Source organism: Puma concolor, chromosome D3, assembly GCF_028749965.1.
Source record: "Puma concolor isolate L17-30 chromosome D3, mPumCon1.1.hap2, whole genome shotgun sequence".
Taxonomy (NCBI): domain Eukaryota; kingdom Metazoa; phylum Chordata; class Mammalia; order Carnivora; family Felidae; genus Puma; species Puma concolor.
In genome coordinates, this window is record NC_141678.1 from 16,797,193 (window position 1) to 16,813,583 (window position 16,391).

The window sequence follows — 16,391 nt, forward strand, 5'->3', positions numbered from 1 at the left end:
TATAGTTGATATGCAATGTTATATTAGTTTTAGGTGCAACCGCATAGTGATTCAACAATTCTATACATTACTCAGTGCTCTCCAAGATGAGTGGAGTTTTACCATCTGTCACCATACAATGTTACTGACGCGTGTATTTTTAAGAACACATCCCCACTCTATCAAAGCACCTGTCTAGAGCTCTGAATAGTAAACACGACCCCACAGGTCTCAAAATTAGGTACTGCTCCCCCAGAAGCAAGTGAGTTCAGTTCAGGCAAAGCTCAAAGGTTCTGAATCTTGTGGCTGGTCACTGGCAACAGTTAAATTCCTGCCATGTTGGTACCTAGGAGGTAGCTGAATAGTCATTTTTCAGGCAAGCAGAGTGGGATTTATCAGTGCAACTCTGGAAATTAGACTTGCTCTTATGAATGGAGTCAATTGTGGTCTCACATGGTCTGAATCTGTGAAATCGTGTCCCTCTTTAATGAGGTCCTCTCAGAGGAGGAGGGAACGGGTCTCCTTTAGTGACATGACTCTGACAAGCAAATCAATTCGTTCCATTTGTTTCCTCTTTGAAAACAGCAATCCTCAAGCGTTACATAATCTAATCTTCATGCCTCGCTGGTTTGTTCTGTCCTCCTGAGGAATTGGCAGATGGTGCCAATGCGGAGACCCGCGCACACGCCTCGCAAGCCTCATGGTAACGGGAGAGATGCTCACAGTGTCTGTCTCTTTGCTGTGGGGTCCCTTGCTGGCATTTGTTTCCCTGGATCGGTTTGCTCTTTAGCATTCCTCAGGCACCACTGGCTTCTTGCCTTGGGCTCTCATTCCAAGATTAATTGGAAATGCTGAAAGCAGATAAAAAGAGAACAGAAAGTGAAGTTGAAAGGGCAGAGAATTTGCCAGATCTTTTCTAAAAGCCCTTCTCCATTAAAGGCTGAGCATCTTTGGGGTTTTAGCTCCAGACCTTCCTCATCCAGCCTGGTCCTGGTATACATCTTTGTTGCTGGGTTACACATAGCCCGGGGACAGGACGGGGCTGTGTCAGTTCTGGGGGAGCAGAGCTCTGCTTCATAAGGTGTCTCAATTTCTCTCTCTCCCAGTGACTCATTTACCAGCAGGAATGATTGTTCTCCAGATAGGGCAGTTGCCTAGAACCCACCTTTAGGTCAGTGATGTCAGCCTCGCTAAAGGAAAATTATCTCAGAACTCTGTAAGGCGAGGGGCCTCCCGTCAAGGTCCTGCCGGCCAGAACCACGATGTTTAGATGTCCGGGCAAAGATGTTGCCTGTACATCTCATCTGCAAACTGGGAAACGGCAGCTTCCGAGAAGGCAGGCGGCTTCTCAGACATCCTGCGGTGGGGATGGTTCTGCTGATGCTCAGGACCAGAAATCAGCTGATGGGTGCTGGTGGTGCCTTTCAATTGTTAAAATACCGAAATACTTCCACATGAGTTGGTAAATAGTTCCATCTGTGAGCTCCCAGTGCCTCCCATCCCTCTGCTCACACTTAAGTCTGTTGAGAGGGTCTTACTTCAGGTAATTTTATGAGTAGCCCGGCCATTCCCCGCAGCAAGGTGAGCTTTCTTTGCTGAACCCACATTGTTTCCAACCTTGCGGTCCGGGGAGGTCTGCTCAGTGTGGGACCGGGCACAATTCCAAGTGCCACAGATGTAACCGCCCTGCTCACAGACTGCACTGTTGGCCGACTCTGATTTTGGATGAAACCTCCAGGCAATTAAAACATAGAATCCTCCTGCCTGTGGCAAAAACATGCCGGGTCCTTAAAGGTCACATGTACTTTTGTGCTGGCTGGTCACTCAGGACCCAGGTTCTATATACGAACAACAGAAATGATCTGTCTGAAAGGGAAAACCAAACCATGCAGAATCATCTTTCAATTCCATTTCCACCCCCTCCGCTGAGTCCAAGCACAGGAGACTCGTCTCTATAAAAACAGCAATGCTTTGCTTCTTTTGATTTGTTACTCCTTCACTAAGTATTAGGTGAACACCTGTAATGTGGCAGTTCCTGTGCTAAGTGCTGGATATCCCGGAGTGACGAAATCAGGCCTGTCTCTGCTTTCATGGAATATACAGTCTAGTGGGAGAGACAGATAATAAAGGAGGCCATGTGGCTGGAGTGTTGTTAGGTCACCTGAACACGGGTTGCATTTCAGCTAATGGAAACTGCATGGATGTAATGGTAACTTCCAGTGTGTTGTATACTGATGGTATATATCTCCACCAATTGAGTATAGGGGTGTGTGGTATTGTATTAAAGGAGTAAGGCATTGAGGGTGGGAGTGCGGAGTGATCACTCCTGCACCCAGTCAAGATCTCAGAGAGGCTAAGAACTGCTCTGGATTAAGGAAGGAAAGTGAGGGGCGCCTGGGTGGCTCAGTCGGTTGAGCGTCCGACTTCAGCTCAGGTCATGATCCAACGGTCTGTGGGTTCGAGCCCCGCGTCAGGCTCTGTGCTGACAGCTCAGAGGCTGGAGAATGCTTCACATTCTGTGTCACCCTCCCCAACTCGCGCTCGCTCGCTCTCTCTCTCTCTCTCTCTCTCTCAAACATTAAAAAAAAAAAAAAAAGAAGGAAAGCGAGGAGCATTCTGAATGAGACTGATGGTGATGATATGTTCTAACATTTGGAGATCCGATATGCTGTTCTTAGAAGAAGATGGTAACCAGTTGTGGAATGAATTAAGTCACAGCACAGGGAATACAGTCAGTGGTACTGTAATGACATTGTCTGGTGACAGATGGCAGCTACACTGGTGATGAGCCCCGCATAACGTATAGAGTTGTCAAATCCCTACGTCGTACACCTGAAACTACTGTAACATAGGGTGTAACTGTACTTCAATAATAATAACAAAAAAGATGGTAACTCCTCACCAGTCATCCATAGGGGACCGAATTTCCCTGCTCTATACTTTCTCTCTCCTTTGCCCTTGAAACCAGGAAACAAATACAGAACTTGCTAGTAGGATGAGTGGTACCAACTGCCCCCACAAAACCGTGGCGAGCAAATGGCCTACATAGGAATCAGCTCGTGACAACCTTGGCCTCACGTCAGAGGCTCTTACTGACTGAGTTTAGCTGCTATTATTTTGAAAAATCATAACTCACATCCCTAAGACAGTCCAGTAGTTGGCTCTATTTGTCGGTATTATTTTTGCTCTGCCTGTCTTGCTTGTCTGATTTGTCTTTTTATTGAGTTATAATGTGTACACGGAGCAGTCTTCCATGCACAGTGCGGTTTTGGCACATGCATATATGCCTGTAACCCACATCTCTTTTCATTTTATTTTAAAAATCTTGGAATCCTCTTAAGTGATGAACATTTGGGTCCAAAGGCAGATTTCCACAAAGGAATCCCCTATTCAGTCCACTGACTGCCCCTTCCCCACCAAAAAAAACCAAAAAACAAACAAAAAAAAAACCCAAAACCCAAAATCTCATCCAATCCTTTCCTGAGTTCTCCAATCACCACAGAGGACTTAAAGCCATAAGAACATTTTGTAATCCCAGCTTTCTGAAACCTAACAGAGAGATTTTGTCATCTGAAAACAAGGGAGAGATTAAGTGCGGAATCTGATTCTGAAAACAGCAGAAAGGAGTGAGCTAGACGGGAAACGTCATGGAGAATTAATTTAAGCACCACTGTGCAAAGGCTCCACAGCCTTTTTCTAGACTCTAAATATGACACACCGTCCTGGTCAGGAAAGTACAGTTTTTTTAGAGGAGTTTGCTACAGGGACATGACGTTATCAGAGTGACAGGTGTTAAATGAGAGACCCAGGTACATTTTTAAGAATTTTGCCCTGGGGCGCCTGGGTGGCTCAGTCGGTTAAGCGACCGACTTGAGCTCAGGTCATGATCTCACAGTTTGTGAGTTCGAGCCCCACATTGGGCTCCGTGCTGACAGCTCAGAGCCTAGAGACTGCTTCAGATTCTGTGTCTCCCTCTCTGCCCCTCCCTCCTCGTGCTCTCTCAGAAATAAACGTTAAAAAACTAAAAAAAGAAAAGAATTTTGCCTTTCACCCTGCCTGACTCCTTCTGAATGGATTCTCTTAGAAATTAAGACATACAGACAGCTACACACACTTTTCTCTCTAGACTGGTGCCGTGGTCTCGGACGTATTATCTCTATTTAACTGCCCTTGTATTCTAGGATGTTTTTCCAGTGCTCCAAAGCAGCTATCCTTTTGCAGAACTTTGGCCAAGGGTTATAGAGTCAAATAATATTACAACATATAATTATTTAATAATTACAATCTGTAAAACACTTAAGGGCAAGTGAGAAATTTTATGTGGAAATGCTCTTAAAGCTATAAAGGGTATATATGTATATATATAATCCATATGGATTATTTAAAAATTATTTCTACATGGCAGGATCCTTTGCAGTAACTATATTCCCATTATATCTCACAATCAGAAAGGCAAGCTATTCTCATTTTCCACATGCAGAACTTTCCCTGTCTTTATGATGGTACTTCTGAAATATTTCCTGAATCTGACCCAGCCTCTACATTTAGTCCTCTTTTATTTTTATGTTTATTTGAGAGAGAGACAGAGTGTGAGCAGGGAATGGCAGAGAGAGAGAGAGACAGACAGACAGACAGACAGACAGAACCCAAAGCAGGCTCCAGGCTCAGAGCTGTCAGTACAGAGCCCGATGTGGGGCTCGAACTCACAAACTGTGAGATCATGACCTGAGCTGAAGTTGGATGCTCAACCGACTGAGCCACCCAGGCGCCCCGCTACATTTAGTTCTTATTACCTCCCCACCAGACCTAAAATCCATAAAGAAAGGCAGGATGGTCATTTGTTTACTGCTCTCTTCCTGATGCATAGTGTACATGGTGGGCACTTGCTCATTTTTGTGAAATGAATGAACCGCATTTCCTAAGGTCCTTCCAGTCTACACCATAATGCATCAGAACACAGTTCTGCCTGTGTCTGGTACCTACTTGCAAAGCCTTCCAGGCCTCTCTACTGTTGATAGAATAAAGGACTTGCTCCTGAATGATGTCACATTCAAATTCCTTCCCAGTCTTGTTCCAACCACTTTTCTGGGCTATCTTCCTTGTCCACCACCCTCCCCCCCACCCGCCGAATGATTCCAAAACACACTGTGCAGCCTCATGCTCCCAAGGCTTCACGTAAGCTGTTCCCCCTGCCTGCAATGACCTTCCTTTTACATCTGGTGGAATTTCACTTCTCCAAACACGGCTCAAATGTCACCTTCTCCAACGCCTTCCCCAACCCCCCTGAAGGTGCTGCTTAACCCAGCCTGTCTTTCCCTTATTGCCTGTTTCCCATTACATTATAGTGGCTTTCATTCTCTCTTGATTTTCCTGTGAATTCCTTGAGAGCAGGGACTGAATCTTACTGTCATTCTTTAAATATCTCCCAAATCTGACCGCTGCTCACCCCTTGCCCCCAATCACTCTAGCTAAACCGCCACCTTCTCCCACCTGTTCCGCGTGACAGCACCTGACTGGATCCATGTTGCCAGACTGCCGTCCAACAGGGGACCTGCCACGAAGCAGCCAATGATCCTTTATAACAATGTAAACAACCACATGCCACTCCTCTGCCACAAGCCTGCAGGCCTGCTGGCTTCCCTTCACACTTAGAAAAAACCCAAACTCCTTGGCTGTCTGGCCCTTTCTCTCTAATTTCACCTGTACCACCCTCCCCCTTGTTCACTCCAGCTCCATTTGCCTCTTTGCTTCTTCTCGAACATGCCAAGCTGTTCTCTCCCTGGGACTTTTGAATCATCTCCCCTCTGCCAGGAAACCTCTTCCCCTGGGTATATACGTGGCTTGCTCCCTTACTTCCTTGTGGTCCCTGCTCAAATGTCCCCACCTCAGAGAGGTCCCCCGTAATCACTGTCCAAGAGAACCTCCTCCATTAAGCCCTCCTCTCCTACCTGCTTTATTTCTTTTCACAGCACTAAATGCCACCAGTGTGTCACCATCAACTTTCCATGCATTTCTATGGTTCACTTGTCACTGAGGATAGAGACTGTTTTGTTTAGCACCATGTCTCTGATACCGAGAACAGTGCCCAGCAAATAACAGGCACTCATTTTTTGTTGAATACGTGGATGAATCTTGGTATATCAGGTGCCTAACACAGTGCCCGGTTCTAGAAATCTTTAAGTGAATGAACAAATCAGCAAATTTTACAAATGAAATGGAACCTTGGCATATATCCAGGATTCCCCAGGATCTGAGTGCAAGTGTTTTATCCACTGGCTCCATGAACATAATCTTGATTGCTTTTATTTACTCTAATATCATAGGTGATGCAACCAGGTCCCTCACTTTTCCAGAAATCGGTTGTGGACAGAGGTGTTGGCCAGCAAATTCGGGAATTTCGGAAAGATGACCAAGAGCGGCACAGCAGGGATTCCAAATACCCTTCGTTGCCTCTCATCAGCAACTAAGGGACCCTGATAAGGTATTTTATCTCCTGTGATTTATGCAGAGTGTGCATTTGCTGTTAATCCTGCTGAACACCGATTATTCTGAGGGCTGGAACAGGTGAGACATTGATTGGTCCCAAAATGTGCGAGGGTGGACCCTTTATGTCCTTCATATCTGAGTGGATGATGCCGTGAGGCTCCTGGGCTGCTGGACCCCAGCTCGCCTCAGTATTTGTGCTTTAGGAGCCCGAGTGGCTTTGATATGCCAATTCAGTCCCTCATAGGTGAGCTGGGGAACAATTTGCCACACTTTCCTTGTTCACTTTGGCCTCTGGCTGTTGCTTTTTCCTGCCCATTCTGTTTGTTTTTTTCTTAATTCCTTGCATATAGGTATGTCAAAGAAGCAGGCAGTGCAGAGTAGGGTGAACCCTTGGCATGAGTGAAGTGTAACATATTCGTAGTCTGTCCATCTATCCTTCTCTTGAGGCTGAGCAGTGATCAGATGTGCCCAATTCTCATGCATGGATGGCATCAGGGCCAGAGACCAGAACAGGGAGATCCTGGGAGGTTCCCATCCCAGCCCTTCCCTTCAAATCTCAAGTATCCCATTACTAAACAAGAGTGGGAGATGGGGCTTCATAAGGTGTAGAGGGAAGGGAACTAGGTTAACTGCACGTGGGCTCTATTGTAAGCCCTCGGCCAGGCCTTTTATGTGCATGGCATCATTGGATGTTACCGAGGAGTTGGTTATGATCATTTACCTGCATTTTAGAGAAGAGAGAGAGGGAAAACAAAAACAAAAACAAAAACAAGGTCCAAGAGGTTGATGACACTTGTCCAAGTTACCCAGATGGTAAGTGCCAGAGCTGGGATCTGAGATTCAAACCAGGCCTTTGTGACTCCCTGGCTGCCCACCAAGAGCAGGAATTTCTCTAACATCTGGAAAGACACGAAGGCAAGGGGGGGGGGGCAACAGCTGGAGGGGTAGCAAATGGCTCCTACCTGAGATTTCATCATCACCAGGCCCTGCAAAGTCCAGGTTACACTGATGCCACCTGGCTTCTCTTCTGCTTTGACAACTGAAAACTCTCTGGCTGATTTACCAGGGTCATCCTGTTCACACTCCGTGGTACTGGAGTGGATGAAGCGCTCATAGACGCTCCTTCCAGCGGTGTCCTTCCACGCCATTCTGGCTCCGGTGTCTGTTTACACAGTGCTGTCCTGGAGTGCCTTCACCCTTCTTGGGTCTCCAGTTCATGGCACCTCTCTCTCCTCGTTTCCAAAGTTGTACCCCCTGGGGAGTGCACCCCGCCTGCATTTCTGGAAGTTCCAGCGGTTCCGGGTCACTGTGGGAGCCTCCGGGCGCGTTAAGAGGCACTGCCGCCTACCAAGGTCTGGGCATCTTTGGGGCCATTCGCCGAACCCCTTCCCTAGCGCTCCCGGCCCCGCGCCGCAGTGCCCCCTCCGCCGCCAGAGGCCGCCCGGAAGCGGGGCTCCACGAGCGCGGGGCGGGGAAAGGGGCGGGGCGCGGAGGTACCTGGGCCGCCGAGGAGCCGGGGGTGGGCTCTCCGGGGACAGCCGGCAGCCCCCCCAGATCCGCACCGCCAGCCGCCGGGAAGCTCGGGGCTCCGGGCGTAGAGGCTGCGCTGTCACATGGGCGGCGGCGACGGGGCCGCATTTAAGCGGCCGGGGGACGGCGCCCGCCTCCAGCGCGTCCTCGGGCTTGGCACCCGCCGGGCGCCCCGCTCTCTGCCCGCCGGGGGCCCCGCGCCGCGCCGCACCGCGCCGCCCCCGCCGGGCCATGCGAGCGCGGGCCCCGCCGCGATGAGCTCGCACATCGCCAAAAGCGAGTCCAAGACATCGCTGCTGAAGGCGGCGGCGGCCAGCGGGGGCAGCCGGGTTCCCCGCCACGGCCCTGCCCGGGAGCCAGGGCTGCCCGGCCGCCGGCTGCCCGGCACCGGCCCGGGCACGCCGCCGCCGCCGTCCGGGGACCCCAGTTCGCGGAGGCCCCTGTGCCGGCCGGCGCCGCGAGAGGAGGGCGCGCGGGGGAGCAGGCGCGGGCTCCCCCAGGCGCACTGCAGGCCCCGGGAGGCGCTGCCGACCGCGGCGTCCCGACCTTCGCCGCCGTCGCCGCTGCCGCCGGCCCGCGGGCGGGATGGGGAGGAACGGGGGCTGTCCCCGGCGCTCGGCCTCCGGGGCTCGCTGCGAGCCCCGGGTCGCGGGGACTCAGCTCCAGCCGCCGCGTCCGAGGCAGACCCGTTCCTCCACCAGCTGCGCCCCATGCTCAGCTCCGCCTTCGGCCAGGTAAGGGCCGCGCCTCCCGTCCGCGCTCCCGGGAAAGGCGCTCGGGACCCTGCCGCGGCTGCGCGCGCCCACAGCCCTCCTCCCGCTGCCCGCGGCCCCCCAGTCACGCTCCCCGTAGTCCTTCCGCAGCCCTGCGCCCTGGCCGGCACTCCGCCTCCCCCGTGCCTGATTCAGCACCCTGTGCGCTGTCCACGCTCCGGGCCTCTTCTGGGCGAGGCACCAGCGCCTCGCCGCCCTCCACCTGCCAGAATAGGCCAGTCCTGGAAGGGAACGACCGCCACAAACCGTCTGGAGATTTTTGCAGGGGTCCGGAGGGGCGCTCCGAGCAGGTGGCGCCAACTCCGGTCTCCAGCCAAGACTGCCAGTGAGCCACCCAAGGGAGCAAAGGGTTTGGAGTCTGGGAGTCAAGAATGGCTACCGCGGGGGCACACAGCCTTGCTTGGGGATGGAAGACACTAGTCATGAGCTGTCGTGGCCCCAGAGACCTGGGAAAAGTTTGGAGAGCTAGATGGAGGCTGAAAAATATGAGAAAAGAGAAGGGTCTGGGTGGGCATAGAGGGGCTACACAGAGCTATGGCTCACATCGGAACTTTGGGGAGATTTAAGAAGTTGTCACTCCAGGGATGTCACTAGGATGGCGGGTGGGCAGCTGTCAAGTTGTAGAACGTGGAATAACACCCTGGCCTGAGTTGATGTGCATTCTAGGGTCAGGAAGGTCACTAGGGGGTCACCAGTGGCTACTCTGGTTTCCTCTAGGCCTTTCTGTCAAGGGTCATTGGCAGCTGAGCATCCGTTCCCTAATCTAGGTCTACAGTTTGGGATGTGCTGCTGGGGAGAGAGGTTCTCAGAAGGGAACTGTGAACTCCTGCGCAAAACCAGGGTTTCCTCTAGTGCTGAGTCCATAATTAATTCAAACTCATTGGCACAGCGTTGAGGCAGTTCTGCGGCAGCCGAGGAGGGGTGTAATGCAGAGGTCTGATGGGAGAGTTTGCATGGTGTCTGGAGGAAGTGGGGCCCTGAGTGTTTCTGTGCTAGGATGTAGTGTAGAGAAGCCGTTTCAAGCTCCTGGCTTGCCATGCCGGATCCGAATTCCACGGAGGCCGTGTGTGTTCTGCTTCAGATCTGCACATTCCTTTTCAAAACACTACTCCGTGGTGGCTGATGCCGGCGGAGGTCTGACATGAAGGCAGCTGCACGTGGATTCGGGTTGCGCGGGGCTGCTGTGTGGTGTGATAGGGCAGCAGTGTGTGGCTTTGTTCCTGTGGGGAGCCCTCGTTAGCCGAGTTAGTGGAAGCAGTTCTCCAGAGTAGAGATTTGGATGCAGGGCTTTGAGAGTTAGTGCAGCGACATGTTGAGGTGGAGTGGGTCTGGGCTGTGGAGTCAGTGACATCTATTCAAACATTTATCCGATATTTGGGGACATCTACTTTGCCCCAGCATTTGCTGGGACCAGGGAGCCAACAGCAGACAAGATAGCTGCGGTGCTGGCTGTTTGGGAGCTCACCATCTAGCAGTGTGGAGGGGTAGGTCACGGGCCTGGAAGCACACATTTTCTGGCTGTTTTGCTAGCACTATGCCTTCGTTCCTAGAAAAAGAGTCTTTTCTTTTTCCAGTCTTCCAGAATTTGCCTTCATGGGCCCTTTGGGAGCTCAGAGCATTTCAGCTGCCTGCTTTCCATCCTCCTTCTACGTTCTTAGTCATTAATAGTCTCCAGCCTGGTGTTCTGAAATGTCACCAGGGTCACCTGAGTCAGGAAGGGCTGGAAGGTCCCATCAAATATTTACGACCTCCGTGTGGGAGCTCTTGCCTCTGGAGCTGCAGACTTTTTCTCTAAAGCTCAGCACATTCAGTGTGGGCTTCCTGCTGACAGCTCTCAGACATCTGCTTGAACAACAACAGCAATAACAACGGAACCCAGCCTGGGACTTTTGTGTCAGGGTCTCCAGTCTTCTTTACTTCTCTTTGCTTTGAGATTTCTGTCCTTAGAGACAGGGCCAGGACCAAGAGAAGGGAAATGGGATTCTGAATACAAAAACATTCTGATAGAATCTGTTTAGGGCAAAACATAGTCCTGGGGAGGTCTATTTCTCACGTCTCCCAAGTTCTGTTATTTTTTTTTAACCTTAAGCAAATTGTGTAACCTCGTTAAAGCCTCTGTTTCTTTACCTGCAAAATTGGGGAAATCATAGTACTTCACTGGATTTTGGGAGAGTTAAATGGAACATGGAGATAGATGTGTACAGATCTTGGCCAAGTGTATGGTTCAGAGCAAGGGCACTATCGATATTAGTTATTATTGCTATTGTTGATTAACTGCTAAGTGCTGTCCCGGACCTTCTTCTTTCCATTTGCAATAGAGTCAGGGAGAGCCAGGGCTCAAAGTGACACTGAAAGGACCAAGCTAGACTCCTACGTTAGGGGGAACAGGAATCAGGATGCTTTCAGTGACCTCCTAGAGCTGCCTGACTGCCTGCAAGGAGATGATGTGGTTTTGAGGTGAAGCCAGGGAATTGTGGTGTGGGAGAGTTGCAAATTCCAGTCCCAAGTCGGTCACTTCCCATTGCTGTGACCTTGGGTCTGTTATTCTCTCCCTCTGGTCTGGGTTTCTTCCTCCAGAAATGAGACTGACAAAAACTACCTTGCAGAGCTATTAATGAGGGTAAGGATGTCAAAATGCCTGGCTTGAGTAGGTGCTGGGAAAAAAGGGCAGCCTTCATTAATGTTATTGTTAATAGAGTAACTATCTGAATGTGGGCCTGTGTAAGATACTTTGAAAGCTGTCTCTGAGCAGGGCAAGAAAGGCCATTAAATGAGCTGAATGACAAGAGACCTTCCCAAGTACCCTCTTTGTGGCCAGCTGAGGACATGCTACCCAGCTGCCTAGAGAGATGCGACATGAGACATTAACTCAGAATAGGCATGATTTGGGGCAACTCTTGGCATTGGGTTTTGTAAAACTATTTTAAGAACGTTTTTTTTTTGTTTTGTTTTGTTTTGGTTTTTTTTTTCTGCTCCTTAGTCTAAGCTGAGGAAGAAACACCCCTTGTAGAGGAGGCAACTGTGTATAAAACCCACAGCTCTGTTCCATCTTTTCCCTTTTTCTACCCATAGAGACATCTCTTCTGATTTGACTAGATTAGCCCAATTCCCAAACTGCTTTGCACATAACATGATCACCATATCTAATGAGCAAATGACCAGTATCTCTAGCCTCTGGTCTGCAGAGGTTTCTTAGTTCCTATAGTTCAGATGAGGGAGGGAGACTATATGGAAGCTTGGGTCCTAATAGATTCAATCGTACTAGGTCTGTGTTCCTAGGGTGAGGGCTGTGTATTTTGTTCATTCCTGCCCTGCCCAGTCTCTCCCTACTGCTCTCTCAGAGGGCTGGGATACCCTCTTGCCTTTCATCGGGGGCCTGGGGAAAATGAAAGAGGAGGTCAGCTTGGGGTTAATATCAATCCTATACAGTCCTCCAGGACATCCGCTTTGGCCTTTAGCTGTTTTGGGGAAACAACAAGAGTGGTCTGAGACCTCCTTCAGGAGCTCACTAAACATTTGCCAAAGTATCTTCTCATGATCTTATCTTCACAGCAGTCTGTGAAGGTTGGCATTATCCCCCCCCACTCCCCCCACCCCCATTTTAGAGATGAGGAAACAGGCTCGAGAGAGGGGAGTGGCTTGTCCAAAGGTCACACAGTAAGTAAATGGCAGGGCTGTGATCTCTGAAGAACCTGCCTGTGCTGCTCCATGCCAGTTCGGTGGGGAGTCACATAAGTGTGTTTCCTATTTGTCAGAAACATCCACAAAGCACCTCTTAGGTTATGACCCAGCTTTCCCTGAGTGTGTTCGCACCGGGCTGTCATCCAAGCTCAAATGCTGGTGATAGAACTGATCAGGGCTAGAGGCCAGCCTCCCTCCTAATCAGGAATAATCAGCAAAGGGTTTATCCTTCTCATCCCTCTGATCCTATTATTCCATTCCAGAACTCAAAGTGTAGGCTTCTGGAGGCCCAGGGGCTGCTGTCCCAATGAAGAGGGATGGGAAGGTGGGGCCACATGATATGCTCCTTAGAGAAGCCCCCACTGTTCGATCCTTTTATTTTTTTTTAAATGCTTTTATCTATTTTTGAGAGACAGAGAGAGACAGAGCGAGTCGGGGAGGGAGCAGAGAGAGAGAGAGAGAGAGAGAGAGAGGGAGACACAGAATCCAAAGCAGGCTCCAGGCTCAGGGCTGTCAGCACAGAGCCCGATGCGATGCGGGCTCCAACTCAGGAGCTGTGAAATCATGACCTGAGCTGAAGGCGGACACTCAACCGACTGAGCCACCCGGGTGCCCCGATCCTTTTAAAAAATTTCTCCTAAAGGTCAAGCCACCTGCTCCCTCTAGATCACCAGTTATCCTATGGTCACTCAGGACCACCATAACCTGACCTGTCCAGCCCAAAATAGCTTAAGCAAGCTCTGAGTTAGAATCCCTGAATCCCTTGCTGCCTTAAGCCTCAAGCTAGAAGCATCCTTCCCCCTGAAGAAGGATGGGATTTCTTCAAAGTGCATGACTTTTTCCATAGGGGCCTGTTTTTCCCATTTCCCGTCTCCTGTTTCCAAGGACAGGCATATTCCAAGGTTGACAAATGGGGGCTGTGCTCTGGGCTGGCCTGCAGGGGGCAGAAGTCACCAGGTCTGACTGAGTGGGTGTTTTGCTGAGTATGGGGGAAGGGAGCGCACAGCTGGCCCTTTAAGATCAATCCTGGGCAGGGGAAGGGGCACCTTCTAGGTGCCTGGCACTGTGCCAAGCCCTTTGTGTGTGTATTATCTCATTAACTCCTCACAACAGCCCAAGAGGGAAGGGTTATTAGTGTACCCATTTTATAAAGAAACTGAGGCTCAAAGAGATTCACAAGTTTTCAAGGTCATAGAGTTTGCTAGGCAACTCTAGCAAGGGCAAGATTTGAACCAGGTCTGCCGGCCTCTGCTTTCCAAGCTCTTAGCATCCGTGTCAGTGGTCTTCAACACTGGCTGCAGATTACATTTACCTGGAGCACTAAATACCACCAATGTCTGGAGCTTACCTACACCTATTAAACCAGAATCTCTGGGGAGGCTCCCCAGAGATTCTCAGCTTCAGCTAGCATTGAGAATCTCTGCTTGATGCTGTGGCTGCCTTTCCATGTATCTGCCCAGGTAGTTGATATGAACTGGGTCTGTACCTGGAACCTAACCCAACTTCCCTCTGGGGTCCCTGGTGAGCCCCAGCTTTTCAAGAGTCTGCAGATGGTTGGTGTTCTAGGTTTGACCTCCAAGTCTTTCCGAAACCCCCAGACTAAGTCGGATTCCTCTGTCTCACATTCTCGGAGGTTTTGTGTTTCCCCTTCATAGCATTTACCTGAAATGTAATTAAATAAGTGCCTTCCTAGCTCTTTAATAGCTCTTGCCTGCCTGCTAGAGCATAAGCTCCCTGAACGCAGGGACCATGTTTGTCTTGTTCTCCCCACAGCATTCCCAGAGCCAGGCACAGTGACTGGCACACAAACACTGGACAAATGTCACTTCCTCCTTCCATTTTAATAATTACTCTCTGAGTATCTACCATGCGCCGGGTACTTGCCCACATCTGCTTTAGAAGCAAGATAAGGGGAAACCCCATTTTTCCAGGCAAGGAAACAGAAGCTCTGGAATGTGAGAAGTCAGAAGCTGGCAGACCCTTCTCATGCACCTGAGTCTCGTGACCCTGACCCCCCTGCCCCGCAGAGAGGCTGCTTTGTGCTCTCTTCTGAAGGAACACGTCTTTGGAGAAGGCACTTATGTTAGCTGCTCACTCATCTGTTTCATCTCCGCGGTGTTTTTCCTGCCCTTTGGGAGTCAACGCCTCCCCGGTCTCCTCCCTCTGTCCTCAGGGGCTGCCCCTCCTTCTCCGTACCCCCCTCTGGAGGTTTGGCCCAAACAAGGCTGCTGAGTAACTCCCCTGATTAAACCGTTCCATCGTCAGCAGCAGCGCAGACGTCAGGAGCTATCCAGGGACTTCCTCCCCCGGCTCCCTGGGAGCGAGCCTGTGGCACCTTCTGGGCTGCGCCCCACCCACTCCCCTAATGGGGCTTCTGACCAGCCGCTCAAGCTGGACAAAAAATCCCTGGGAAAGCAGCCTCCCTGGACTGACAACTCTTTCAGCGACCCGTGAAAGGGTTTTTGCACCGGGGCCGAGAAAGAGTTCGCCTTCCCAACCTACCTCTGGTGCCCCCTGCTGGGAAAAGCTGGCTGCAGGGGGGAAACAGGGACGCCTCCTCTCTTGGGTCATCGGGCTCCGCCTGTAGGTCTTGAATGTAACATCTGAGGCTTGAGATGAGTTCACATCAAACCTGGAACCCAGAGGGACGAGGAAGAGCCACTCACCTAAAAAAGTTCCAGTCGTGGGACCTCGAAGACCACTCTGACAAGGGCAGACTCTCAGCTTTGCACCCAGAGGAAGCCTGTGACAGATTTTCACTCAGGATTAGGCGGAGGATGGTTAGAGGGGTCACAGCCCTGGATCACACCTCTACCGGCACTGCCTCCATCATGCCCCCCACCCTCCCGGTGGTCTCTTGGTTTCCCTTGGGTCGGAGAGACCTGACATAGCAAAGGGAGCGAAGGACCTGATCACTGCTGTTGGCTCAGCTTCCAGCCCCGGAGCCTCATCCCCTTTTGGTAACGAGGCAAGTGTGAAAAATGGAGCGTGATGGGGATGTCACAGGATCTTCCAGGCCTTCAACTGGAACTGCCTGCTCTCAATCCAGCTGTGATTGCCAGGGGGCAATTAGGATGTGTGTCTGTCCCTGAGTTCTTGTGTGTGTGTGTGTGTGTGTGTGTGTGTGTGTGTGTGTGTATGCAAGCACAAGGCTGGGAGCTGGGAGGCACCCTGGCTTTGGTAGCCCAAACTAGCCTGCTTCCCCTTCTGGGTCTGCTGGCCTAATTCCCAGCTGCAGCTGCCATTCTGGGCCCCCCTCCCTGAAGCAATCTCCCTGCAGATTTGGCAGCAGGAGAGGAGGGGCTGAGGGAAGGGAAATGAACCGGAGAGAGGACTGAGCTCTAATCTGATGTAGATGATCCGGCAGCTTTCCCCAGCTTGCTGCCCTCTGCCATCAGCTCTCCAGGCGATTTTCTCTGTGCCCTGCCCTCTCCCCTCCTGCCTTCATGTCCTTAAGAAAGTGCCCAGAAAGTTAAACCCACACACACAAACACATACACAATCCACAAAAAAAAAAAAAAAAAAAAAAAAAATCAGAGAGCAGGAGCAGGCAGACGAGTAAGAGAGCACGCGCGCAGGAGAGGGCTCAGAACGGTCCAGGAGGAAGAACCGCGCAGGCAGATGGAGGCTGGGGTTGGCCGTGACAGGGACTAAGGTCTCTTAGTCCCCAGGAGTCTCCTTCATGGACCCGGGGATCCTGAGAGGGGCTGCCTCAGCTTAGGATGGGCAACTGTGTCAAGTCTCCACTGAGAAATCTCTCAAGGAAGGTATGTTTCTGGAGCTCCCAAGATCTGGGACAGGGGAGGGGGCATCTTGCCATCTGTGCCAGAGTTGGGGACGGAGGGGGTGGGCATCTGAAGCTTGCTACCCTTTCCGTGGGTTCTATCTAGAGCTGTTTCCCTGCCTCAATCTCTAGATTCCCTCCGATCCCAGTGTTCTGTG

At 51.0% G+C, this 16,391-nt stretch overlaps 1 protein-coding gene and 1 long non-coding RNA gene across 3 annotated transcripts in view; one reads left to right on the forward strand and one right to left on the reverse strand.

The window, feature by feature from the left end:
- On the reverse strand, positions 1 to 8,099 carry LOC147575341 (uncharacterized). The gene is made up of 2 exons (XR_015242301.1): positions 7,428 to 8,099; positions 1 to 830 (listed from the first exon to the last, which is right to left on the reverse strand). It is a non-coding gene; the product is annotated as an uncharacterized LOC147575341 (long non-coding RNA).
- The window catches only part of CABP1 (calcium binding protein 1), a 20,917-nt gene continuing 12,541 nt past the window's right edge, over positions 8,016 to 16,391 (forward strand). The window contains exon 1 of one of the 2 annotated variants that reach the window (XM_086681859.1): positions 8,016 to 8,747. In XM_086681859.1, coding sequence (XP_086537985.1) covers positions 8,079 to 8,747 — 669 coding nt within the window. In that variant the 5' untranslated portion in view covers positions 8,016 to 8,078. The remainder of the gene's footprint in view (positions 8,748 to 16,391) is intronic. The other variant, XM_086681860.1, reaches the window with a different exon arrangement.